Raw genomic sequence first — 27,200 nt, 5'->3', positions numbered from 1 at the left:
GGCAAACAAGGCAAAACGGAATTATTCAAAAAGGCCTTTTTCTCAGCTAAGAGGGTGGTATTGTAGGAAAGGGGTCCCAGATGTTTCACTAAGGAGTTGGGAACCATAGATTTCACCATTATGTTGCCTTGCATATTATCTGTTGCTTTAAATATGTACTCCTATGTACTACCTGTGCTTTATGTTGTTTAATGTAAGTCCTAGAATTGATTATGTTCTGTTTCAGCAATTCTTCAACCCCATATTGGATCCTTGCTAATACTATGTCTTTGTAAACTTGTATTTATTTACCCTCTGACATTGTTTATGGAAATGTTCTTGACACTGTATAGAAATGCCTGCCCTTGTTCTTGCCACTGATGGTACTAATCTCATACTATGTAATTTGCCTTGAGTCTCGATGAGAAAGGCGGAATATAAATGACATAAATAAAATAAAATAAAATAAAAGCTGTTGTGATTGGCTGCCAACTCAGAGCATCTTTTGGATGCTTGCTGCTGCAATGTTGATTGTGCTGGGATTCTCTGGATTGGCATTAATTCTGTTGACCATTGTTGGTTCTGTTTTCTTTGTGCATTTGTGTGTTTGGCAAAGCATTGAATTTTTTCCCCATATGAAACATGGAGGGGGGCTGGGGGCTCCTTGTTCAGGAGCTGATAGAATTGGCCCCCTTGACCCAATCTTGAAAATTGGGGAGGGGGGTCTTTAGAGGACAGGCAGCCCTCACTTCAGTGCAATTTTGATGCCATTTTCTCCAAAGAAAGCCCCTCTAGTCCCCTGGAAACGTTCCCCCATAGGAAATAATGGACCAGGTTAATTTCAGAATCCTGAAGAAAAACAGAGCTGAATAAAAAACTATTATTTTTAACCCAAATATTGGAAATACTAATATATACCCTTGATACCCAAATCCAAAAAAAACTGATTTTTTATGCACACCCCTACTAAACACTTAAACTGGTTTAACAATTATCCATTCTCCTGTAAAAAATGTAGGAACTATAGTTCCTATGTAGCGATCATCTAGAAATCTCTTCCTATACGTTTTCATTATTGTAACCAAACTACAGCCATGAATATAAGTTTGTAGTATGGATGCACCTCTTGTCTTACCAGGCCTTATGGGCATGTTCCCCTGTTTGATAAGCCTGATTCAATTGTGAGTTACTACATGCAGATCCATCTCTATAGTTTCTCCGTTTCTCTTCACTGGATTTCTTCCAGCTTTTGGAAGTGGAATCCTGGATGGCAGAGAAGGTATATGTCTTGGACATCCCAGATTATGGACAGAATGAAGAATGTACTCGAGCACTGCTTCGTAAAGTAGAAGCTATCAAGCTTGACTTAGAGGGATTCAATTCCCGTATTGAGAAGTTGAAAGAAACAGGAAACCACCTCTTGACTTGTGACAACCCAGATAGGTAAGCAAGTGGAAAACTGACTGTGGATGCTTTTTCAAATAGAAACTGCAGAAGAAGAGCAAAACTAGTGGAGTCAAACCCATTCTGGCAGGGTTTAGCTCACTCCAGTTTTAATTAAGAAAAAAGTAGCTTATTCCCTACGTTTCAGCTGTGAATGAGTAGATGTGAATAAATATGTTCGGATCTCGCCGCCATGCTCTGCAAAAGCTGCATGGATCTGGCATGCACCTTCCTGGGTTATGAAATTCACAGATCATTGGGAAAGTATGCTGATAATAATATAAATGGTTTTCCCCCTTAGATTGCTAATTCTTCTCTTTTTTTAAATAACAGCTCAATTATCCTTCCTAAGCTCCAGGCTTTGCTAAATGAATTTAACTCTGTCCTAACAAAAGTTGAGACCCAAACTAAAGTTCTACAGGAGCAATCTCAACTGCATCAATTTGAGAGGGAAGTCCAGTTGGTGGAAGCCTGGCTTTTGAGCAAACAGAGCATTGCTGAATCAGATAATTATGGTCAAGATTTGGAGGATGTTGAGGTAAAACAGAGTTTGCATTTCGTGTTTTCTAGATTCTGACTTTATTGAGCCACTGTGGGGCTAATGCCCTTCTGCGATGCTGTGTTCCCCCCACCACAGGCTCTAAGCACCTTCCTCTGTAGCATGCCTAGCATGTATATGAGGTGGGAGCAACATAAAAGGATACATGCTTGCTCATGTGCCACCCCAGAAAGTTCCTAGACAAGCTGCAGAGGAAGTGCCTTTGCATCCTACTTTGGACCTTGGTGCTGATGGCACCAGAACAGGAGGTAACCACAAGTGTAAGCCACACCTGGGCACCTCCTCCCACATTACTGTCCCCCACTATTTTGGTGGCCCAAGTGGCCATTTGGATCACTTGGGTAGTGAACCAACAATGGATCATTGAACACATCAGGCACAGATCTACAGATAGCTTTATATGCTGTCCACTTTCACAAATTCTTTGTGATTTCTTTTAGAAGAAATTAATAATAATAGGATAACCAGATTTTACTATGGCACTAAACTCTGAGCAGCTTCAACCACCTCCTCCCTTTCTTCTACCCAATTGGGTAAGAGTTCCTGGAGACTCAGACAATTGGAAATAAAACACACCATTCAATGAACACTTTTTAAAAAATTAAGGTGATATTCCATATTACTGTTTATTTTTCTTTTATAATGAATGAACAGTAATGCACTAAAGAGCATAGGAAGGTGTAGCTGCATTCAGTTTAATTAGTAAGTGAATACAAAACAGCTGTATTCATTTGTCATGAATACAAACCTGGCTTCTTGTTCTTATGGGGCTTGAAGTCTCCCTGTTTTCAGTCTTCACTGTAATTCTACTTTGTTCTAACATCCAAATATAAGTGCCTGATCAACACACCAGGTTTCTTTCTAATCCTATTGTTTAGAAAGAAGCCCCATTTTGGGAAAGAAAGAAATTTTAATTTGGCCAGGTATTCCACATTTGGACATCACAACAAACAAGGTGAATTGATACTTTCAAAACTAGGAAGTTTATTGGAGAATGGAGAGGAGAGAAGGAGTCTAGTAACATGCCAGGTTCATGCCTATTATAAATTGTTTGTTCATGATGCTGGAATGCAGCCAATTTCATTCTGTACAACATTCACATTCAGTTAAGGTGGCAGGTTTTATTTACCATTTCCACATTTCTGGAGCTTGGATAAATTTGTTAATGTCTTGTCTTTTCTCTTAAACCAAAGGATTTTAAGAATGGTTCTTCAATTATTCTACTTGTGTACAGGGCAATGGTGAGTCCAGCAGTAAATATGACAATAGAATATGATAGGGAGACTGCACCTGTTTCAGTATATGCAGGACAGTCTAATATGGATATCATACAGAACTGACAGGAGAAAATTGCCACATTTACACTCAGAATGGCTACCTTATTGCTTTAAAATATAAACATTGATCTACTATGTCCTGTATCTTCAACGAACGGCAATGGTACCAGGATTTTAGAAAATAATTTCTTTCCCATCCATCAGATTCTGGAGAAAAAATTTGAAGATTTTATAAAGGAGGTGAGATCACTGGGGTATGCCAAGGTTCTTCTAATAAACAAGTTGGCATCACACCTCAAGAGTCAGTGCTACAGCCAAATAAGTGATGTCGAGAAGAGGGCTCAGCTGGTCAATAACACATGGGAGAGGTTGTATCAAGCCACTCAAGCAAGGGCAGAGGTAAGAACCTAAGCTTTCCTGGTGTTCTGTTTGACTTAATAATGTCATCACTATTGCTAAAAGAAATTTGCTGTACACTGTGAGCTGTTTCATCAGAAGATGTTGGGCTGATTGAGATGTTCTTTAGCCACACAATCCCATCCCTGTGTAGACGATCACATGGAACATTGTATCATATATAATCAACATATATGTTCTCTGGCAATTCTTGTAATCATGTGTCAAGGCTTCCATTGGCATCATATTAGCTTCAATTAATGCTGTTGTGGGTATGATTCACAGTGCAATGGATTCGTTCATTCATTCATTCATTCGCATCTTGTGCTTCTACCTATAGGGAGGGACCCAAAGCAGCTTACAATACAAGAAAAAACAGACCAACAAACAAGAGAAGGAGAGAGGAGACTTCCCCTCTCTCTTTCTGACCTTCTGCTGGCCAACCTTCTTCCCCAGTATAGGTTTCAGAGACTTATGCCTCAGGGCTCCCCATGTCTTAAATACCTGTAGATGTATTGTTGTCAGAGTACTATTTAGGAGTTACACAAAGTGTGGTGTACTTGTTGTGTTGTGTGACTCAGAACTCCTATTTGTTTCTGCTGTGCTTCAAACAAGCTGCATAACTGTAAGAGATGGCTTCAGTGTCCTATCTTCTCTGCTTCAGAATCTGAGAGCAGCTCGGGAGGTGCACCAGTACGATCACGATGTCGATAACCTGACGGGGTGGATTCAGGAGAAAGAGGCTGTTGTGAACAGGGAAGAGTATGGCTATGACCTGTCAGGTGTGCAGACCCTCCTTAACCAGCATGAGCGACTGGAGGTGAGTAGAGCCAAGTGCTTTGAAACACCCACATGAATAAAAACCTTCTTACATTTTGCTTTGTGGAAGGTCTAGCAGTGTTGCTGTTGACTCTCTTACAGAAACATTTACGGTTTCCTCCCTTTAAAGAACATTTAGGATGTAACCCTAGCAAGATCCATTTAGTCTAATGGAATTTACTTCTGAGTAAGCATGCTTAAGATTGCGTTGTTAGGATCTGCCTCTCTCTCTACATTACAAAGTCCTTGGGGAATATGATCCAGAGGAGTTAGCCGTGTTAGTCTGTAGTAGCAAAATCAAAAAGAGTCCAGTAGCACCTTTAAGACTAACCAATTTTATTTTATTGTAGCATAAGCTTTCGAGAATCAAGTTCTCTTCATCAGATGCCTGATCCGAACTTCGGATCAGGCATCTGATGAAGAGAACTTGATTCTCGAAAGCTTATGCTACAATAAAATAAAATTGGTTAGTCTTAAAGGTGCTACTGGACTCTTTTTGATCTTGGGGAATATGTGATCGGATTTTGTGCTCTTTTCTGTTTGCAACTGAAACACACACACACATTTCATATCCTTAGACCACCGAATGGAGCCTCTGTTGTGAAATCCGCATGAAGCCACATAATAGCAAATCCTTAGGGCTGGCAATCCCCAGCAGACTTGAGGAGACTCACTGGAACAGCATCCTGCAATGTCATTACATCATTTCCACATAATTGGAAGTAACAGCTTTGCATCTCTGGATGCTTTAGGATTCACCAAAAACTTCATCAGCTAGGGATGACTGGCATCACCCCCATGTCACCAGCCTGCATCCTCCCACCTATGAAATGGTGATTGGTAGGCAGAGGCACAGATTGCTGTGACAGGCATTTGGCAAGCCTATCTTAAGTTCTGCCCTAGGCTTCAGACCTGTACGCTCAAAACTGAAACCTCTCCAGAACTGGCCTTGTGAGTTTCTCTGAAAGAGATGGCTGCTCCTTGCACATCTTGTCTGTACCTCCTGTAGGCTGGATATGGAGAAATTTACTATAGCTCTGATAATTATTCAATTTTTTCCCTTCTCATTAGACACTCAACAGGCTAAAAGATTCATATAAAATTGCAAATGTTCTTATACTAATAAATAATTAAGCCTCCTGAAAATTTCATATTGGCTGGTATTTGTGATCAGGATAGGTTTTTCCCCAAACCTTTCTGTGTTCCAGAGGGAACTAATAGCCATTGCAAAAGAACTGGAAAGGATCAGAGGAGAGGCTTGGCGTCTTGGCCGATTGTACCTTCATCCCAGAGACAACATGATGAGTAGACTTTCAGAAGTGGATGAGTGCTGGGAGAAACTAAACAGGAGGTCTTCAGAGAGAAAGCAGAAGCTACAGCAGGCAGAACAAGTGCAGATTTACTTTGCTGATTGCAGAGATTGGATGTATGTATAAATTAATCTGCTAGATGTGGGATCTTCTTGTCTTCCTTTTTTAATAATAATAATGTTTTGATACAGATATGAATGTCTGACACAGATTATTTGCTATGTGCCCTTCATGTCTGTATTATAGAGTCTCCTTTGTTTAAATTCTTGAGCTACATTAGTGTTCAATCCCTTCGTTTTGACTGATCCCTTCAGGGCCTGGGCCAGCGAAATACATGCCCTGATTATATCTGAGAGATTGTCAAATGATCTTCTTGGTGCTGAGCTGCTTATTAAACGGCATGAAGAGTACAAGCATGATATAGAGAAGCAGTCGCTGAAATATGAAGAGTTGCAAGAATCTGGAAGAAGCCTGATGAAGGATGGGCACTTTATGTCCATAGAGGTAAGCTGAAGATGAGTTAGATGGGAATAAAATTAGCAAGAAGTTTTATAATGGTCTAGGGATCAGTGCACACCAAATATAGCCAGTCTTTTTACTGACTGGAAGTAGGCCACAGGATTACAAAACTCCTTTTCCAGCCCCAAATTTTAACCACAGTTGATTTTCTCCTGCCTTATTTATGATGTTGGAGTACACTTACTGGTTTCAGCTACACAAGATGAGAGAGTCTAGTTCAATTTTCTTTTTCACCTGAAGGATCTCACTGAGTGTCCTTGGGAATATATTACTCTGTTAGGCTGATGTTATTAACAAGCAAGGATGTAGTGCAAGGCACCCCTCCTTACCTCTATAGGGCTTCCAAAGAAATCAAAAATAAATATATCAAAGGTCTTGTCATCTAAAAGTCTTAAGTTGTGTAGGTGAAACAGAAATGCAACATGATACAGAATCAACATGTCAGACTAGAGTCCCTGAGTGCTTCACCCATCATGTGGTTCTCCACACACTTGTTATGAAAGGGGGAAGAGTAGAGAGAACCATTTTATCCTGATGATCTTGGTAACTTCATACATTGGTAACTTCAACTTGGTAACTTCATACATTGACCTTTACAATGATACTCCATTTGACTTATGTATGATTTGTAAGGAGATCTGTGGATCACGGGTGAGGGGGAGACAAACATCTTCTGAACTCATTTGGGATCCTGTTGCTGCTTTTAATTTGATTTTCTGTTCATTGAAAACTACACTGTTTTTCCATTTCTTTTTTTAAAATGAAAAGATGAAAAATAAATAGCGCCTGCAAGCTATTGGAGGATATTGGAATGGATGGGTTTTGTTTGATAATATGAAATCTTGGAATCACTATGCAGCCTAGGAGCACAGTTCTGTCTAAATAGGGTAATGTTATTTGGATTTATACTAATGACCAATTATCACAACATAATTTTACACTGATGTCAATCACTTCTACTACCTCCTGCAGTACTGTATAGACTACCAGTTAAAAGTCCTCGTTTCTAGTGCTATTCCTTGTGCTCCTGCCGATGGAGGTGAAGTGGGTGATGGCTGAAAAAGAGGCCTCCTTGGTGGTGGGGCTCTGCCTGCGGAATCCTTGGCATCTTCGCTGTTAATATTTAGATGCCAGGTCAAAATATTTTTTTTGCCCAACCTTTTAATTGATTTTTTTTATCCCCTTGCCCTGGTCTTTCTCTTTTTTCATGCTGCTGTTTTTATTCATTGCAGATGAAGAAAATATGAGTGTTCGTCTGCAATGAATAAAAACAGCAGCATGAGAAAAGAGTCTTCTGAGTTTTAATTTACATTAATTGTTATAAATTTTAAAGTGTATTATTTATCATTTCACTTAATGGTGTTAGCCATCTTGGGCAGACTTAGGTGAGTGCTTAGATGAGAGTAGTAATCTTGTAAAATAAATAAAAGCACAAAAGTGTATCTCCTCTGGTAATCTATCACATACGACAAATATACATTTGCATATACTGATGGCATGATTGTCAGAGGGTTTTGGCAACACATGATGGTGTACATGCCAAGTGCTTTGCTAAAAGTATGTCCATAGAGGTAAGCTAAAACTGAGTTAGATTGGACTAAAATTAGCAAAAAGTTTTATAATGTTTTAGGGATCAGTGCATGCCCAATGTGGCCAGTCTCTTTACTGCATTGGAACAGGCCACAGGATCACAAAAACCCTTCTCTAGTCCCAAATGTAAGTGTCCCTGCATGTGTACTTTTTAGATAATTGTTCTTTGGAGGGGGGGCATTTAGGTTTTCGTGTACTCAAAAACAACAAGTCTTGATGTATCTACAGAGAAAGGAATAGGGCAGACACTTAACTAGATGGAAACTGTATTTTCTTAACCAAGTTGCAAAGTGAAAAAAGAGAAGGGAAAGTACAGCTTTCAAGAAAAGTTCTGTCTTCAGCAGTCATTAATCAATACAGTAGCAGTTTGCTTATGGCAACCCAGTGAAGATATTTATGTTGCAAATCCTAGTGTTTAATTCGAATTAATCTTATTAATATGTTCCCTTCATGGGGCTAGTCCAAAGAAACGCCATCCAGTAGCAGAGGAAGTTGTTGAGTTGTCCCTGAAGGGACATGAAAATGCAGAGGGCAGGTGACAGACAAAGGTAGAAAGAAAGAGGAAGAAGTCCTTAGCATAGTGGGCGAAGAACAGAGAGGCTATGGGAAGCTGGAGGACCATAAGGAAGGGCAGGAGATAGGAGCTAAGCTGCAGGAAGTGACAGTAGGACATAGAAGTAGGGTTAGAGGAAGAAAGGGAGAAATTACATCATAGAATCATAGAATCATAGAGTTGGTACAGACCATCTAGTCCAACCCCCTGCCCAGTGCAGGATCAGCCTAAAGCATCTCTGACAAGTATTCATCCAGCCTCTTCTTGAAAACTGCCAGTGAAGGGGAGCTCACCACCTCCCCAGGCAGCTGATTCCACTTTTGAACTACTCTGACCGTGAAAAAGTTTTTCCTAATATCCAGCCGGTACCTTTGTGGATGTAGTTTTAGCCCATTGCTTCGCGTCCTACCCTCTGCTGCCAACTGGAACAGCTCTTTGCCCTCCTCCAAATGACAGCCTTTCAAATATTTAAAGAGAGCAATCATGTCCCCCCTCAACCTCCTCTTCTCCAAAGTAAACATTCCCAAGGCCCTCAGCCTTTCCTCGTAGGGCTCAGTCTCCAGACCCCTGATCATTCTTGTCACTCTCCTCTGCACCCTCTCGATTTTGTCCACATCCTTTTTGAAGTGAGGCCTCCAGAACTGCACACAATACTCCAGGTGTGGCCTGACCAAGGCAGTATAGAGAGGGACTATGACCTCCTGTGATTTCGATGCTATGGCCCCTTTGATACAACCCAGGATTGAATTAGCCTTTTTTGCCACCGCATCACACTGACTGCTCATATTCAGTTTACAGTCCACTCTTACCCCAAGATCCCTTTCACATATACTACTGCCCAGAAGTGTATCCCCCATCCAGTATTTGTACTTCTCATTTTTGTGGCCGAGATGTAATACTGTGCACTTGTCCTTGTTGAATTGCATCCTATTCACAGCTGCCCACTTCTCCAGAGTATTCAGGTCTTGTTGAATTTTAATTCTATCTTCTTGGGTGTTTGCTACCGCTCCCAATTTGGTATCATCAGCAAATTTAATGAGCAGCCCTTCCACTCCTTCATCCAGATCATTGATAAAAATATTGAAAAGTACCGGGCCCAAAACCGAGCCCTGCAGCACCCCACTGGACACCTGGTAGGAGGAGGTTTGGTTAATCTTGTCCTGGGTAAGGCCTCTGAGAGTCCCAGAAAAGAGCTTTTATTATGGAGTGCCAGAATTCTCATAGGCCAGTTTCTTCTGTGATCCCACTTTATTGTACATAACCTGATCACACATCTTCTGTTTGATATTAAGAATAGATTGTCTCAGCGCATTTGCCTGTGCGAGGTCTGAGGATCTAGGGGTACTCCAAAATGTTATTCCTGGCAGGGATGTATCTTGGGGTATAAAACTTCTTGTCATGGGAATTCATTGTGTATAAAGTTACCCAAATGCTATTTTACACCACCCTAGCTGTTGAAAATCTGTCAGGCCCCCATCCAGGTGCAACTATGCCTGATGTCCTGCTGCCTGTCAGGAGCTTCAGGTAAGCAGACTTGCCCCGCCTCAGCTGGGGCGAAGCCACACGGGTCACTTTCATGCCTGACGGGTGCTTCAGGGAGGCTGCCTTGAGGCTTGTTGCCGGCATTGGGTTCATGGCTGTAGGGGGGGTATACATCACCCACACACCCTCTCATCCACTCCATCACCTTGACTGCCTGCTGCCTCCTTTCCCACTCCCTTCCATACACAGCCCCATCCTGCTCCTGCTCCTGCTCCTGCTCCTGCTCCTGCTCCTGCTCCTGCTCCTGCTCCTGCTCCTGCTCCTGCTCCTGCTCCTGCTCCTGCTCCTGCTCCTGCTCCTGCTCCTGCTCCTGCTCCTGCTCCTGCTTGTTCTCACCACCACATGCTCACTTCTCTATCCACTCCTCAACTCTCCACCCCCCAGTTCCCTACTGAGCCTGTTTATATAGGGCTTCCTGCTGTGCTCTCCTCCCGTCCTCTCCTGGGCTGATTGTTACTGATCTTGGCCAGCTGGGGAGGCCTCCAGGTGTTTCTCCCTGCTCTGATCTCCACCCTCCTTCTCCTAGGCTGAGTACTTTTGATCTGGGCCAGCTGGGGAGGCTCCCAGGTGTCTCTACCCCAGCTCTAGTCTCTCCCTTTTCCCTTACTCCCTACTTGAAAGATGGGGCTTGCAGGGCCTTTCCAGGCAAGGCAGCCTGGTAGCTGCCTCTCCAGGGTGGCTCTCCTGTGCAGCTTGACAGGTCCCCTGGGCTGGTGGCATTTCTGTGTGCCTGATGCCCTGTTTGCTGGCCCCACCCAATGTGTGCCTGGGCAGGGGGATTTCCTGCCTGTCTGCTTTGTTTTTTGGGCCTGTGTTTTGCCCTTCAGTGCCTTGTGCCTAGGGAGAGGTCTGGGGCTTGTCTGCGGCTGCTCCTGGGTCTCCTGGTGTCTGTGGGCTGCCTTCTTGCCCGTCTGTAGCACCCCCAGGCCCCGGTGTCACCGCCACCCCTGCTCTCTGCCTGCTGTGGCGGTGGCAAGTCTGGGGGGTGCAGACAGCTCATCCCCAGACAAAGTCATTGTGAAGAGAGTTGCAATTTCATTTGTTTCTAGTGTAAGCAAGAGTCCTTAATGCAGTACAGTAAAGATTAACAGATAATCTTTTCCATGCAAGAGTCATCAGTGTTGAACATGAGTGTTATCCTAGTATTACAATCAATTCGTGTCTTTAAATATGCTGTGACTCTGGTTTTGCTGTGAAAGGCTTTATGTTTCTTCTAGAATTAGAGGGGAGTATATTTCCTGCATTCCATTTCTTTATTGTCCCAGAATTTTGTTCTGGGCTGTAGGATTTGAGTCCAGTGACACCTTAGAGACCAACAAGATTTTCAGGGTGTAAGCTTTCAAGAGTCAGAGCTCCATTCTTCAGACACAAGTAGAAATTGAGATCCTTGAGCCTTTATATCCCAGCCAAAGGTGGGTGGGATGTTAAAGGGAGGGCATCAAGATGTAAAGGTACAATGCAGCTTGATTAGAGCAGAAATTAGAATCTGCAGTGAGATAAAAATCCCAAATCTCTGTTCAGCCCCAGGAGGTCCATTGTTCTGAATTTGTGAATAAACTCAGTTTCAACAATATCACATTGTAATCTCCCCTTAAAGTTTCTCAAACTTTTAAGTCATCAGTGGAATGTCCTGGAAGATTAAAATGTTCTCCCACTCATTTTTGAGAGCTGTGATTTCTAATGTCATATTTATGTCTATTTATTCTTTTGCATAGGGACTGACCAGTTTGTCCAAGAGTAGCAGGGCATTGCTGACACTTGATAGCATATGTAACATTGGAAGATGAACACGTTAATGAACCTGAGATGATATAACTGGTGTTGTTAGGTCCAGTGATCATGCTGTTAGAGTAAATATGGGGAGAGAGTTGGCACCTTGGTTTATTGCAGGCTATGGTCCCAGAGTCTGTGTCAGTGTTGGCAAGTACATTATTATGAGTGAGAAGTTGTCTAAGGTTAGGGGGCTTTCTGTGGGCAAGAAAAGGTTTGCCTCCCAATACCTGTGAGAGAAGACTATCATTGTCCAGCATAGGTTACAGGTCAATGATGATACATTGAACTGGTTTGAGCTGAGAGCTGTACGTGACCATCAGTGGTGTTCTATTGTTGATACATTTGGGCCTATCTTGTACCAGGTTATCCCTTGGTATCATTTTGGCTTTGTTGATCTGTTTCCTTTCTACATGAGGTGGGTACTATAGATCCAAAAATGTCTGAGGTAGATCCTGCAGGTGAGAATTTCTGTCAGAGGGATTGGAAAAGATGTGATCGTAATGTACAGCTTGGCTGTGGATTCTGGGCTTTGTTCACTAGTTCTTAATGTTGGTTTAACTAGGAGGATCTTTTAACATTAATTCTAGAATTTGAGCACACACACAGTTTGACTCAGCTGTTTCTTCAGTTCCTTTGGATCTGTCTTCCCCTGTATATGTTCTTGGGAACATACTATGAATGAATAGCATTGTGAAGGGGTTTTTTTAGAGCTTTTAAAAGAGAAATCAAGATTCTTCTTGTGTGATATTCTAAGAATCTGCACAAGAGCTCTTGTAAATTTTTATAACACTCCAACAAAATCTTGATATTGCTATGCATACAATCACACCAAGACTACAATGCTTTGTCAATATCCACATGCACATCAGTAATGTGGGATGGAAAAATGCTAAAGAAACTTAAACATGCAACAAACTATGCATGCACAAAATTTGAAAATGATAATCTTTTATTATATGAATTTCTAGTTTGGAAATAAAGTAGGTAATCTGGAAAATTTGGATGAGAAGAATGTCAAAAGAATCCATATCTGAAATCCATCCCCCTTTTGATCAAGACTTTCTACTGATAGAACTGCTACAAAGATCCCAACATGTAAATAGGCTTGTCATTTGTTTGTTAACAGTGTGCCACCACCCCACTCCCAATCCTCTGCCCTCAATTATTTGAGGGGCAAAAGAAAAAAGGGAGGATAGCATTAATGGTGATGCTCTAAGAATTTCCCTAATATTTATGATAAAGACCAAAGCGATTGGAAGAACTTCCAGAGCATCGCCAGAGAGAAACATCATATCCTCCACACCTCAATTCAGAAATGACGTTACATCTTCCATGGCACACTAGGAATTTCACCAGTCTCTGTGGTCTTTACTATAGAAACTGGAGAAATTCCTAGAGCATCACAGAGGATGTGATTTCACATCAACTAAAACAGCAACCTCCCCAGGCACCGTCCCCCAAATCTCCTGGCATTTGCTGGCATGGAAGACAGGTACATAGAATGCACAGCTTTCTTAGTGGTAACACATAGTTGTGGAATAACTTTATTTTAAGGTCACTGGTAAGTTATTTTTATTCAGTTTACTCAGTTATTATTTTGTTCCTTGGTGAGGACATTTTTAATTTTTATAATATATTACTGTGGGTGTCTATTGAAATAAAGATTGCTGATAAGTTGTATAAGTAAATAACTTTACTGTTGATTACACAATCAAAAAACTGAATTGCTTCAACAGTTTTTCTAGAGAGAAGTCACAAAGTCAGTCTCTGGTTCACAAATGCCTTTATGTTTTCTCCTTCTTTAATAGAAATCTTTGGATTTATTTCTATAGATTGAAGAGAAACTCTCTGAACTATTGGAGCTGATGAGCAAAGTGAGGGAATCCTGGGACATGAGGAAGGATTTGTACAAGGAAAACTGGGAGATCCAGTTACTGCGAAGGGAACTGGACCAAGCTGAAGCTTGGCTGACTGCCAAGGAAGGTTTTGTCTCAGATCCTAGCTATGGGGTGAGCAAGGACAACATAATTCTGAAACATTTTGCTTTGTGAGCAGACTGTTTGGCCTAGCAATCACCCACACATCCTATGGAAATGTAGTATGAATGGTGGGCTGTGCCTCATTTATATATTGCTATCTCTCTGTTTTTCCAGCCACCACAGTCCAGCATACAGGATTCTCTCCTCCTCCATTTAATCCTCACAATAAGTTTGTGAGGGAGGTTAGGCTGAGAGAAAGTGTCTGGCCAAAGGCCCTGTGATTTTTATGGCTGAGTGGGGGTTTCATCCCAGGTTTCCCGAATATTGGTCTAATTCCCCAACTGCTACATCGTACTGGCTTCCAATAATAATAATAGCATAATGCTTAATACAGTGGCATAAATGTCACAGGTCCTGGATGTGACTGTCGACAAAACTTCCTTTCAGAGCTGAGCCTTCCTGTTAGTTTGAGTGTCCAAGAGCCCTAACATCATCAGCATATCTCTCAATGTGGACCTATATTTGTATACTTAAATCTGGAGATAAGACAGATCTCTCTTCTGAAATCTTAAAAAAAAATGGGTTGGGATTTTAAAATCCCAAAAGAACAAAAGCAGAACCTGTAACAAATGCTCTCTGTGGCTATTGCTAGGCAACCACAACATTATTGGTTCAAATCTTATTACTGCTATGAGCTCTGCAGGTGGCCTTGGGTAAGCCCTTCTCTCAGCCTCGGTGGTAAGTGAGGACGATAATAATACTGACTTTGTGCACCTGAGTGAGGCAGTCATCTGTCTAGAACAGCAGTATATAAGTGTGGTATTGTTGTTGTTAAGTGTGATTATTATTCCATCAATAAAAAGCAGGGGAAGGGGCAGGGCCTTTTCCATAGTGATTTTGACCTTTGACGGAGGACTCAGCAGGACCAGGCCCACCAACAACCACTAGACAACTTGCTACCATGTGACTTCCGCTGCTCACTACAGTTCAACAGCAGCCATCCCATGAAAGCCCAGATTGGGGGCGAAACAGCCTGGAACAGGCTGCTGCCTGCTCCACAGTGGCCCAATCCAGGCTGAATTGGGCCCAAAACAGCCTGGATTGGTGTCAAAATGGTCTGGGTAAGGCCTGAAACAGCCTGGAACAGGCCACTGCCAAGCAAGGGATCACTCCCCCGCTCCACAGTGGCCCAATCCAGACTGATTCAGGCCCGAAACGGCCCAGATTGGGGACAAAATGGCCCAGATTGATCCTAAAACAGCCTGGAACAGGCCGCTGCTGAGCGGGGGAATACTCCCCTGCTCTGCAGCGGTCTGAATTGGGCCCACAGGAGCATGGCCTGCCACCCGGGACCACACTTTGTACCCAGGAGCGTGCCCAGGAGACCCATGCCTCCTCTGCCAGCCAAGTAAGCAGGGGGTGGGGGTGGAGGGTGGAAGCAGGGGATCCCCCACCCCCAGCGGGAACTGACAACCCTATTGGCTCTCCATTGTAGAGAAAGGGGGAGATATAAATGAAGTAAATAAAGATAGCTGAAGATGGAGGTGGCAGATAAAAGGTAGATTATTTGGTGAGAGTGGAGAAGAGCAAGGAAAGGTGAGAGGATTCGAGGGTCTGACAGGAGGAGGGGAAAGTGCCCCTCCACAGGTCCTTGTGGAAACCCCACAATCCAACCTGACCTGGGCATAGTAGCTGGCCCAACAGGGCCAGAGTCCTCCTAGCTGCCGGGGGGAGGGAAGGAAGGAAAACTAAAGACAGAGGGGCAGATAAAGGTAGGTTGGCTGGTGAGTGGGAATAAGCGAAGGAAGCAGAAGTGGAGAAGCTGTGGGAGCTTTCAGGAAAGGGAAAGAGGAAATAGTGGAGGAACAGAAAATGAGATGCCCCCTGCCAGTTCTTGTGGGTCTTCTGCTTGTTGCCTCCTAATCACAAAATCACAAAGCCTCCACTTTAATGAAATGGTGTGGATTGAAATAACAGGCGTGATTCATCAATGTCAAAAGAGGCTGGTTAGCTGAATTCTTTACATTGACTTTGAAGACTTTCCGATTGTTATTTTTCTTCTCAGCCATTTATGTTTTAAGAAATTGTCTCTATTCCTTTGCTTACCCAGCATTCTATCTCTGATGTTGAGCAACTACTGAAGAAACATCAAGATTTTGAAAAGATGCTGGAGGCCCAAGAGGAGAAATTTGCACAGCTGAATAGAAAGACAAAGGTGATGTGGCAAAAGCTGGTGGAGATTTGTTGGAGGCAGAGTTATCGTTGCACAGAAATGTGATTTCACAGTTAGGCTTTTTGTTAGACTGGAAAATATTTCAATTCCAAGCTGTTTTTTACAGTTTGCTCTCTTAGCATGTAACTGTCCCAGGGACATTTAAAAAAAAAAAAAAGCAAGAGTTTTTGGGAGGAGGATTTGGAACAAAAAAGCAGTGGGGGAAGAAGAGAATGTCTAAATCTTCTACTCAAAATCTCCTTCCCAATTGATTCTCCCTTTGTAGGGCTCACGCTGCATGTTCAGAAGAGTAATATGCTCCTAGAACCTTGTGCAGGCAAGGCTGTTTGGAATTCATATAGAGGGGGACAGGCCGGCACAGAAAGGGTTAAGCATCCCCTCTTTTTCCATTTCTAGTCCTTTGTTTTTTAACTGAAAATTATATTCGTCCCCTCTGAAAGTTTAGTTTATGTAAGTGCAAGGTAAGACTGAGTACTCAGAACAGAGCAATCACGAGTGGAATAAGGCTGTTCCTTTCAGATCTCATAAAGAACTTAGTGGTATCCTTTGGTCAAGTTTTGTAGTTCAAAAAAGAGATTAGTGTTGTTGCTCATAGTGCTGTTTACAAATTGCATCTTGCTCATCAGTTATCTCTCTCACTGAACGTTGCCAGTCTGACTATGCTGATTGATGCTGCTGTAATCTCAAGGTTAGACTACTGTACTGTATTCTACATGGGGACTGCCCTTAAAGACGAATTTGAAACATCAAATTGTGTAGAATGCACCTGCCTAACTGTTGACTGGGTTAAGTCAATATTAACATATTCCACCTAGTTGTTTCTGGACATGGTTTAAGATGCTGGTTCTTGCCTTTAAAACCCAATGTGGAGTGGGACCCAGTATCTAATAGACAGTCTTTTTATATGTGAACTTGCGTGCCAGGTGCACCCCTGTCATCAACTTGTGCTTAATGGTCTATTCTCTAGGAGTTTTTGGCCGTCCTTGGCCAGGTGCAAGTCTTCTCAGTTGTGCCCCAACCTAATGGAATTATTTGCCTGAGGCACTATCCTTATTGACTTTCAGAAAAAGATGCAAAATAGTTTTGTTTCAAAGGGTGTTCTATTAACATCTGAAAACTGTTAATGTGGAAAATATATATTTGTGCTATCTGCTGTTTAGTAAAGTTTTTATTGTGAATTCTTATTCATTTCTTAATTGTTGTTGCAACTGATTCTTGTTGGCATATATTTTGTGCATTACTTTTGACTCTCCAAGGGAAAGATGGGTTGTAAATATTTCAATTAAATAAAGTTGTTGCCTTGAGAAAGCTGAAGATTCCAACATTACTTGATTCTTCTTTAATTGCACCTTCCTAGTGCTCATGGAACTGATTTGAATGAGTATCCTACAACCTAATTCGGTGTTTGGTATTGTAGGGAAGACTTGGGGGGTGAGTTCCCCCAGGCTTGAAGCTGAAGAGAGTTTGCCTCTCACTGAATCTCACAACTGAATTTTTTTCATTTGTGTACCGTTTTCACTCATGTTTGTGTGTGTGCATTTCTTGCAGAGAGAATTGAAGTTACTGAAACAAACTGGCATTGAGGAGAGAGAGAACTTGATCAAGGTCCCCTCTCTACGAAGGAAACATTCAGACAGGAGGACAAGGATGCTGAACAACCAGCACTTGCCATCTGTTTCATCAAAAAAGTCCAAACAGAATTTACACCAGCCAAGTGCACCAAAGGTGCACCTACAGGATTTGGCCCTGGACAGCCAAATCTCTTTGCCTTCTTCATTACCCCCTAAGCTGAAAACCAAGCAAGCTGTCAGTGATATGATACCTCTACATGATTACGATTTTGTGCCTCCAAGCGTGCAAGACAGTACTAGTGATAGCTTCCTCTGTGATGTGGAAACCAAAGGCACGTATGCTGTGTCTGCACTTAGCAGAGAATCATTAGATACTTCTCCAACTCTGTTGAACTCAGATTTGTCTCCTGATTCAGAAACTGCTTCACGGGTAAATTGTTGTCTTTGTTTTTATGAAAACCACAGAAATCCATAACATCTTCTTCTGTGTATAAATTCAGAATTAACGTGAATTTTGTATCTTTTGTGATAAAAAGAGATAAAATAGGAATTATCTTTGGGATACAGAAAAGAAACATATGCTCACCAAAAGACACATCCTATGGAGTATCACACGGTGGTGTCAGTGAGTAAAGCATACTGGTCAATATCACTTGTACTAGCTTTTTCGTATAGTAACATTCTAGAAATATTATCATCCACTAGTCTTGAGAGAATATATTTACTTTGTATTTGAATGCAGAGGTCCTTTCTCTGTAATGCTTGAAAAGGTAGAGAAGACCTTTTTTATAGTCATATTGTATCCATGGTGGGAGGAACATTACAACTGCTATTGGACTTTGTGCATTACAGGTTTCTATGGTACACCCAAGCATGGAAGGCGTCTTAGAAAAGAGGGACCAGATTCTTCCAGGAAGGAAACAGGTAACAGTTATTTAAATAGTCTTCATGATACAGAAGGAAAGGGCAGTAGGATATGTGCAGTAAGGGGTCACCAAAAATGGATCATGTTAGACGGACCTACTTGCCCTTTTTGAGTTGATGGTAGGAAAACTGAAAAAGGTAAATTTCCTCCAGTGCAAGAATTTCCATCCCCATTTTCTTCACCTATCTGCCTCCCTGCTCATTTGTTTTTAATGATGCATTTGAAGTAAATCCATAAGGCTATTTGAAAAACAAACACAATTTTGTTTTGTTCATTTTACTTTTATTTTTCACATCGGATATTTTAAAGCTAAGACTGACAAATTATTGTTCTCTTCTTAAGCTTTAATATATTTGCATACTGTGTCTTCACTCACATTAATTGCTGTATATTTCCATTAATGAATTTGCAGAGATGCTGAGCTCTTTCAAGTAGCTCTGCTTGAATTGTATGGCTCAGCTCTTGCCAAGCTTCTTCTGTTCCTCCTATTAGCCAACAGCCTTGCTCAGGAAAACCAAGTGAAGAACAAATGACCGTATGATACATTAGCTGAAACTACTCAAAACAAAAACTAGCTAGCAATGGCAAATAAATCCAAATACTAGGGAGATGTATTGATAGTTGTTAGGCTGTCCACCCGAAAGCTTTATAGGATGTTGACTTGTTTTATTTAATCTTGTAGCCAAAGACAAGGACTTGGAACACTTTTTATGTTAAACTTGAAAGACAAAAACTTGACTTCTACAGTGATGAAAAGGATGCATCTCAGGTAACTTGTGTTCAAATCCTTTAATTTTTCTTAAATATGATTTTTATCACTGAAAAATCCATTTATTTGGAAAGAAATATTGAACTATAGTGCTCTGTTTGAAGGTGAATTGACCTTTTTCTTTTATATTTTGCGATGAGGTAGATAAACATGTCCTATGACACCAAGGTTCATAAATTCATCAATTTTTAAAATAAATAATCTGGTTCAGCCCTTGAAACCAGTGAAGTGCTATAAATTAAATACATTCTTTAAGATGAGTAGATCTAGTTAGGACATAGGCTCTCAATCTTATACAACAGCACATGGGGGCTCTTGGAATTGTAGTGAATGCTACTACAAAATGGCTGCCATGGGGACCAATAACCATTGTTGGGAGGTTGCAAGCAAAAGCTCCCTGCAGTGATCCCTGCAGACCCAAAGGTAAATGCTCCCTGGGTTCTTCTGAAGCACCTCCTGATTCAGTAAGGTGGAGGTTAGCCAGAATTGGCTCTTTGCTTGGGGAAGAAATGCTTTGGGGATGAAGAAAGTGGGTAACAGGAAATCGACTAGCAAGTGCCACAAGGGATTACTACAGCAGGGCTCTAGATATCATGGAAACTGCTTGTTGTGTTGCAGTACTTCAAGGAAACAATAGTACTGCCATTTAATCTAGAGGAATTTTTTCAACCTTTCAACCTTGAAAAAGCTCTTTCTGCATCAACTTGCTTGTGTGTATTCTGTGTGCTACCAAAGATCTGGCAGCTACTATAAAATATATAATCACTTAGGACTTACTGCAATGGCATATGAACCAAGAGTGCATTCTGGATAACTTGAAGCACTCTCCTGCAGTTGCATGTTGGAGTGGACATCTGATAATGATAGAAAAGTTTGCTTTCAGGGAAAATTGCCTGTATTATCGTTGGGAAACACACACACCCCTCCAATAACTACCATGAGACCGTCCCCCAATTTTCTGGAACAAAGATGGAAAACTGCTGCTTAAATCCAAATAACTGTTTTAATTATAATCTTTCTCCCCCCCCCCCAGAATACAACTCCCGTTTTGTCAATCAGCACTGCTGAAGCCAAGTGTGAGAAATTGCCTAACTATTCCAGGAAAGAAAATGCCTTCAGCTTAAGGTAAATCACATTAATGGCAAAGCAAGAAAAATAGGAGATGTGTTTTGTTTGGTTTGCTCAGTCTGTTGCATAAGTCCAGAGATGGTGGTGATAGTGGTGGCACTCATTTCAAAAAGTGTTAACCACCATCTTCGTTGCCTCCAGAAGTGTATTGTGAGTAGAGATGGGCATGAACAGGAAAAAAAAGAACATGATGTTCATTGTTCGTTGCCATCCACAAACAGGGACTCATGAACAACCACGAATATGGCCCTGTTCATGAACATGTTCATGGTTGGCTGTTCGTGGGGGCCAGCAGGCTCTCCTCCAGCCATCATCCAAGTCAAGATCCCTACTGCACTATTCCCAGAAACCTTACCTGAGCAGGCACCAGGAAAGGTACCAATAATAAATAATAGCTTGGCCCAGAGCCTGGCAGCAGCCCTGGAACACCAGCAAAGGGTTTTCAAGGCAAGTAAGAAGCAGGTGGTTTACCAGTGCCTCTGTAGCATCTTCCTTGGTGATTGCCCATCCAAGTATCAACCCTGCTTAGTTTCTGAGATCTGACCATGGCCGATTCCAGACGGCCCTCTGCAATCCGTAACGTTGCGCGTCGTCGCGCGGAAAACGCGAAATATCGCGTTTTCTCACGCGAGTTTTGCGCGACCTCGCGCAAAACTCGCGCGAGAAAACGCGATATTTCGCGTTTTCCGCGCGATGACGCGCGACGACGCGCAACGTTTTGGATTGCAGAGGGCCGTCTGGAATCGGCCCATATATCCTTTATATATCAGTATATAAAGGATATACTGATATCCTTTTCCTCCCCTTTTATAGTTTTGGGGGGATGTTAATGTTTTTAGCAAGATGGTTTTTATGTTTTTTGGGGGGTGACTATGAACCACTTTGGAAACTGTATGTAAAATTATAAACCAGCATATAAATCTAGTAAAATAATATAAGCAAAACTTCGGTGACTGTTTTCCAGCATTACACTTTCTCAACACAACTGTTCTCTTAGTACAGAAAGATGAAGCCATTGTCAGCCCTCTTGTTCATTCTTTCTGTTCTAGTAAAATTTCCAAAGAGGGGCTTTACGTAGAAGTACATATTCTTATGAAAGTTAATAGAATCCATTCCTTATGCTCATGGCTTACAGGTTAAACGATGGAGCTGAATACTATGTGGCAGCACCTTCCCAGGAACTGATGGAGGACTGGATTCAAAAATTACAGATTAACATGGGTAGGGCTGTTTGATTCAATTATATGAAGAACTTTTCCTATATCTACCCACCTTTTATACTCAATAGGTCAACAAGACAGCTTGTGGCTTAAAGAATTATGAATGCCAAAATGCAGAAAATTAAGAAACAATAATCCTTCAGAATATGATTCTATGTTCCAGAATGTATGTCATCAGTATAGTAATTATTGGTTTAAACAACTAATTCATAATAATTTATCAGATACGTCGAGAACTGTGATTCTCGAAAGCTCATGCTACAGAAAAGTTGGTTAGTTTTAAAGGTGTTACTGGACTCTTTTCAATTTTGCTACTACAGACTAACACGGCTAACTCCTCTGGATCTATAATAATTTATCTTATCCTTATTACTTTTTTAAAATAAAAAATTATTCAACAAGGCCACCCTAGCAACCTGCATTTGCTGCAGAAGGAATCTCCAGCACCCACAAATGCAGTGAGGCCTCAGGCAAAATCTTGGAGCTTTGTAGCTGCATCTTCTTCTTCTTCTGACAGGCAAGTTGTCAAAGGTTTACTTCCCAGGTAAGCATGTTTTTTGTAGAACTGATCAAGCCTCATTCATGTTTAATCCATAGAATGCTCAAGAAGGCACCTGAACTTGCTTGCTTCAGATGGTGCACAATCATGGCTTCAGAAGTGGTGAAAACATGCAGGAGTTGCATGCTGGTTGCAACTATTAAGATCAGGGAGGCTGATGTTTCTGTATAAGAGTGCACCAGTGAGAGAAACTGATCATGGACCAGTCTCTTTATTTGGGTCATTTTTGATAATGAATACTCATACCCAGCTTCCTTGGATATTCAAATTTTTTCCCTGGTGCTTAATTAGAAATGAAGTATAAGCTCTCTCTCTTGTGCATGTATGCTATAGAGATATACACTTCAGCTTCCAGATAAAAGCACTGAATGCCTGCAGCTGACAGTCTAGAGCATCACCTCATAGGGGACAGAACTTTTGCTTCTAGTTACAAATAGGAGGAACTTTTATTACCTCTCTCTTTCTCTTTCTCTCTCTCCCTCTCCCCGCCTTTCCCCCCTCCCCCCCTCGGATTGATTTTTAGTTTCCTAGATACACTATACACACCCATCCTCCTAGCGGCTGTTTATTTGACTGCCTCTTAATGGAACTCATTTCTGAGTTTCCAGTAGCAGAAAGCTAATTTTTTTCAATACTGCTGTTTAACAGGAGAACTCCTTCCTTCAAATTTAAACAAGAAAAAAGTCTTACAGGAGGTCCGCAGGAATTAGAAGTGGCCACTGATTTTTGCAAACTCCTTATCTTTGATCAGGACCATGGAGAATCTGGTAATATTGACGCATGGTTTTCATTAATTAAACTAGCAAAAGATGTTAGTTTATATTATGTAAATAGAAACATGCTGTCTCGTGGAGCAGTCTCTTTTAAACATCATCATCCAGTGTTTGGTTTTTCCCTTTTCCTAATTCTTCAGAGACAAATTCTTACCAGCCAAGTGTATGGCCTAGTAATTATCCATACTGTGCTTGTGTAGATAAGTTACATTTGGATTCAATAAATGGAAAGTACTTATTTTATTCATGGATTATATTCATTTTCACCCCACTCTTCAAAGTAAAGACATTTTCTTGAAGCCACTATATAAATTCAAAACATATCAAGAAAGCAACCAACAATCAAAAATACCTAATACAAAATAAAGGAAAAACACAAGCGCAAATCTCACTTGAGTAATAACCAGGAGAACATCTGAAGAAAACTAATGTAACCAATGAGGGAGCTGACAAAACAGAAAAGTCTTTATCCACCCCTAAATGCCATCAGTGTAGAATACACCAGACAAACCTCACAGAAGTGGGTGGTCCAAAGATATGCCACCATAAGCAGAAAGGCCATACCCTCTTTCCAGCTGCCTTACTTCAGAAGGTGAGGGGATCCAGGTGGAGGCAGGCACAGTGTCACAGGCTTGGAACCTTACCTTGGGGGAGAAGGGGTGGAGTGGAGGCACAGCCCTAAGGAGGGCAGCAGCCCAGTTGCCGAGCTGAGCCTACTGGGACAATAACAGAAGGAGAAGAGCACCCTGGAGGAAGGTACTATTTCCTATGGAGCAATAGACTCCTCTGTGGTAAAGGCCTCCTTGAGAGAAAGGGCTTGTTCAGGAGTGGGAGCAGAGAAACAGAAGAGCAAAGGAATGGCCAGGGGAAGAAGGATAAAAGGGCCCAGCTGAAAGAGGTGGGGGGACAGCTGGCTGTTAGCATGTAAGGTGCAATAGGCAGCCAGGTTTTGGAGCCTTTACTGGCTGGAGAGTACTGAGCTTTCTAGAGGCTTGAAAGGTACATTTCTGACCAAGAAGGAAGGCAGAAGAAACTTTTTCTACCTGACTCAGGCTCAACCTCAGCTTGGACCTGTAAAAAAAAGGGTGCAGCAGCCAAGCCAGGAGCAGAAGAAGGATGCAGGCTTGGAACATGATCCAGCATGGGGAGGGGGGCAGGTGGAAGTAATGAGAAGTGAACTGATCAGGCTACGAGGTGATGGTTAAAGTTTGGAACTGGCCCTGTAAAAGAGCTAAGCAATTTCTGTTATGTCAACAGTTCTTTGGAACTGTAGAAAGAAGATGGCACCTCCCGAAGGGGATGAAGCCCCTGGCCCTGGAGGGGCTTCACACACAGTCAAACAGGAGCAGGCTATCCTTTGAATTCTCTGAGCCCAGATCCTTCAGGGGTGGAGTAAAAAAACACTTGGCTCTTTATTAGTTCTGAGCTCTTTTCCTGTTGTAAAATTGACGGGAAGCTTGTCTGTGGAGAAAACTGAAGGGTCGGCTGTGTTTTTTCACTCTCTCTCACTTAACAGACGTTATTGCCAGATGCAAAATGGTATGCTGTGTAGCTGCACAGTGTTACCCCCCCCCCCTCCTCCAAGCACTGTTATACACCAGCTGCTTGACAGCAACAGGTTTACTGATCCCATAGTGGGCCACCTTACAGGCTGTATTCAGCTTGTTGGAACACAAATGGGTAAAGAAAAAATAGTACAGTCTACTGCTTTTACAACAGCAAATACTAATTAAAAGTGGGTCTATTAAGATACTTCTGGTTTGTTGATGCAAGCCTTATTCTGTAACTTGACCATTAAAGATGTGTTTGCTTGTATTAGATTCTTCTGTGACTTCCATGGAGTCAGATCTGGGAACTCTGCTGATGCCCAGTCCATCGGATCTCCTTCAAAGCTGTCACAAAACCAATCCTTGTTCTAATGGCAGAGAAAGAGGAACTCTGAAGAAGGACACTCAAGGTAAATAAGGGGGAAAGTGCAAACACTAGACTGCATCTGTCTGCCAATCACTGGCAAATATGCCTTCCTCCCAGCACCTCCCCACAAAGTTGATGCTCGGCACCATAGAACCTACATGGAGAAAAAGCTATGTGGGTCAGGTGCTGCAGTAAAAAATGGGGGAAACTCCTCTCCCTTCCCCAGTCTTTTATAAGTGGCGCCTCAAACTCCATAGCGTAGGGGATGAGTAGAATTTATTGGAGAAGTCACATCTATCATGGCAAATGTTTGTAAAAATATGAGATTCTAAAGCAGAGGCAGGCAATGGCAAACCACCTCTGTTAGTCTCTTGCCATGAAAACCCTGCCATGAGGTCGCCATAAGTCAGCTATGACTTGAGAGCAGGATTTCATTTCAAAGTAAGGCAAATCAAGTGAGAAAGTACGTTGACTGAGAAATATACTGAATCTTTGGGGAGATGGAAGAGGATAATGAGCTGGGAAAGCTGCCTCCGATCAGACATGCTCTGTGAGAAGTTCTTTCTTGTTCTCATTACACACTTGGCCTCTCTCCAACAACTGAAATGTCTACATTGGGGCAGTGTGTCAAACAGACAAACAACCAGCTGATCTGTCATGAGATCTGCAATGCATTCAGTGAAGCAGCTGCATGTAATACTATGTCAGCTCCATAAAAATTCCCAGTCAACCACTTGTTTGGGAGCCAGGTTCACTTAGCAGATGCTATTTATTTATGTAGTGCATTTTTATCCTATCCTACCTCCAAAGAGTTCAGGGTGGATTATATTGTTCTCCCCTCCACCACTATATCCTCACAACGGCTCTGAGAAGTATGCTAGGCTGAGAATGACTGACCAATAGGGATTTGGGATAGGGATTTAGAATAGGGATTTGAACTGGAGTTTCTCAGATTATGGTCCAACATTTTAACCACTAGGCTATGCTAGCTGTGTTATAGTACTAGGGGGGCGTAATCTTTTAATGACAGTACTAGTGCCACCAACTGATAGAGTTTGTCACAGGAAATTTAATCTGTGTTAGGAAGATTTCCCCCCCCCCCCAGTGGGAGTACAGTATTGGCACAGCTTTTTAGTATGAAGCTATGTTTTTATAGGCTTATTGTAATAAAGCTGCTAATTGAAAAGGATGTCATCAGCCTGAATCCAGTTAGTCTAGATATATCTCAACCAGTTGCAGATATCTAAGATTTCATCCTGGCTATTTAGGAACCTTTAACTGCAAATGCTGGGAGTTGAATCTTTAAATCAATTCATGCAAAGTACCACTGAACTTTGATTTTGTAATTCAGCAGAAGAAAGAATTCAGAAGAATAGGATATGTTAGCATAAAACATAATAGTTGGAAATTGCATTGCTTGCCATGCTCTGTTTTTATCAAGAATCATTTTGCTACACATTTCCATGAAGAGAAGCTTTATAGCATTCCCTATTTCAATAAAAGAGAGGGGGGAAATACTAATTCTTTTTCAGGAAACAAAGCTGAATGTGTGGATGAAAAAGCAAAGAGTTTAGAGGATCTACAGGCTCCAGGGAGAATAGAGCCAGAGAAAGAAGTCAAGAAACAGAAACAAAAGAAAGAGAAGACTGTCTTTCAGAAGATTTTTGCTAAGAAATAAGAATAGCAAAAAAAGAGAATGTGCTGCAGTTCTTTGAATGAGTATGGCTGTTCTGTTCACTGAACTGTCACTAAAGGCTATGAATTCCTCAGGAAGGCAGACTTTGGCAAAGAAACATCCAAAAATTGTTTGGAAAAAATACGTACATTGCATTCCTGGTATTAAAAGGCACGAGCATCTCCAAATGATCAACTGTTCTCAATGCTGTATGCTAACAAAAAATATCAACTTTAAAATGGAGGTAAATGGCACTAGAGCTGAAGAAAAGAAAATGTCTGTTCCTATGTTTTAATTTTTAAACAGTTTTTTCCTAAAGAAAACTAGCCTTTAGGTAATGGAATGGAATCCTGATTTTTCCCCCTGACCCTTCACTAATATAAACTTTCAGTGTTTCTCTTCAAATAAAATGAATTACACATAAGACCATTACTGTTTCTCTCAACTTTATTGTAAAATAAAGTCTTTTCACAGTAAAAGGCTCTAACTTGCCTCATCCAGTTGGTTTTCTTATCAGTGACAATATTCCTCAGTCTTGCAGCCACACATCATTTCTACTCTTACATGTTTTGTTATACAGGGGTTAATGATTACATTCATAGCAACTAATTAACCTACTGGGGAGAGAAGGATTAGACAAATGCATGTAGGATAAATATCACTAGCCAACAATCAAGATAGCTAAATGGGGTCT

General features: G+C 41.6%; 1 protein-coding gene across 1 annotated transcript in view; it reads left to right on the top strand.

The window, feature by feature from the left end:
- SPTBN5 (spectrin beta, non-erythrocytic 5) overlaps positions 1-26,932 on the top strand; it is a 161,389-nt gene extending 134,457 nt beyond the window's left edge. Inside the window, exons 54-70 of the mRNA XM_054969930.1 lie at positions 1,226-1,422; positions 1,756-1,960; positions 3,463-3,657; positions 4,319-4,474; positions 5,682-5,899; positions 6,098-6,287; positions 13,593-13,769; positions 15,850-15,954; positions 17,521-17,973; positions 18,396-18,467; positions 19,151-19,237; positions 20,271-20,362; positions 21,501-21,586; positions 21,988-22,129; positions 22,793-22,911; positions 24,737-24,874; positions 26,364-26,932. Coding sequence (XP_054825905.1) covers positions 1,226-1,422; positions 1,756-1,960; positions 3,463-3,657; positions 4,319-4,474; positions 5,682-5,899; positions 6,098-6,287; positions 13,593-13,769; positions 15,850-15,954; positions 17,521-17,973; positions 18,396-18,467; positions 19,151-19,237; positions 20,271-20,362; positions 21,501-21,586; positions 21,988-22,129; positions 22,793-22,911; positions 24,737-24,874; positions 26,364-26,509 — 2,778 coding nt within the window. The 3' untranslated portion in view covers positions 26,510-26,932. The remainder of the gene's footprint in view (positions 1-1,225; positions 1,423-1,755; positions 1,961-3,462; positions 3,658-4,318; positions 4,475-5,681; positions 5,900-6,097; positions 6,288-13,592; positions 13,770-15,849; positions 15,955-17,520; positions 17,974-18,395; positions 18,468-19,150; positions 19,238-20,270; positions 20,363-21,500; positions 21,587-21,987; positions 22,130-22,792; positions 22,912-24,736; positions 24,875-26,363) is intronic.
- Positions 26,933-27,200: the final 268 nt, after the last annotated feature.

This window comes from Eublepharis macularius, chromosome 2, assembly GCF_028583425.1.
Source record: "Eublepharis macularius isolate TG4126 chromosome 2, MPM_Emac_v1.0, whole genome shotgun sequence".
Classification (NCBI taxonomy): Eukaryota; Metazoa; Chordata; class Lepidosauria; order Squamata; family Eublepharidae; genus Eublepharis; species Eublepharis macularius.
This window is presented reverse-complemented; position numbering and strand designations above follow the sequence as displayed.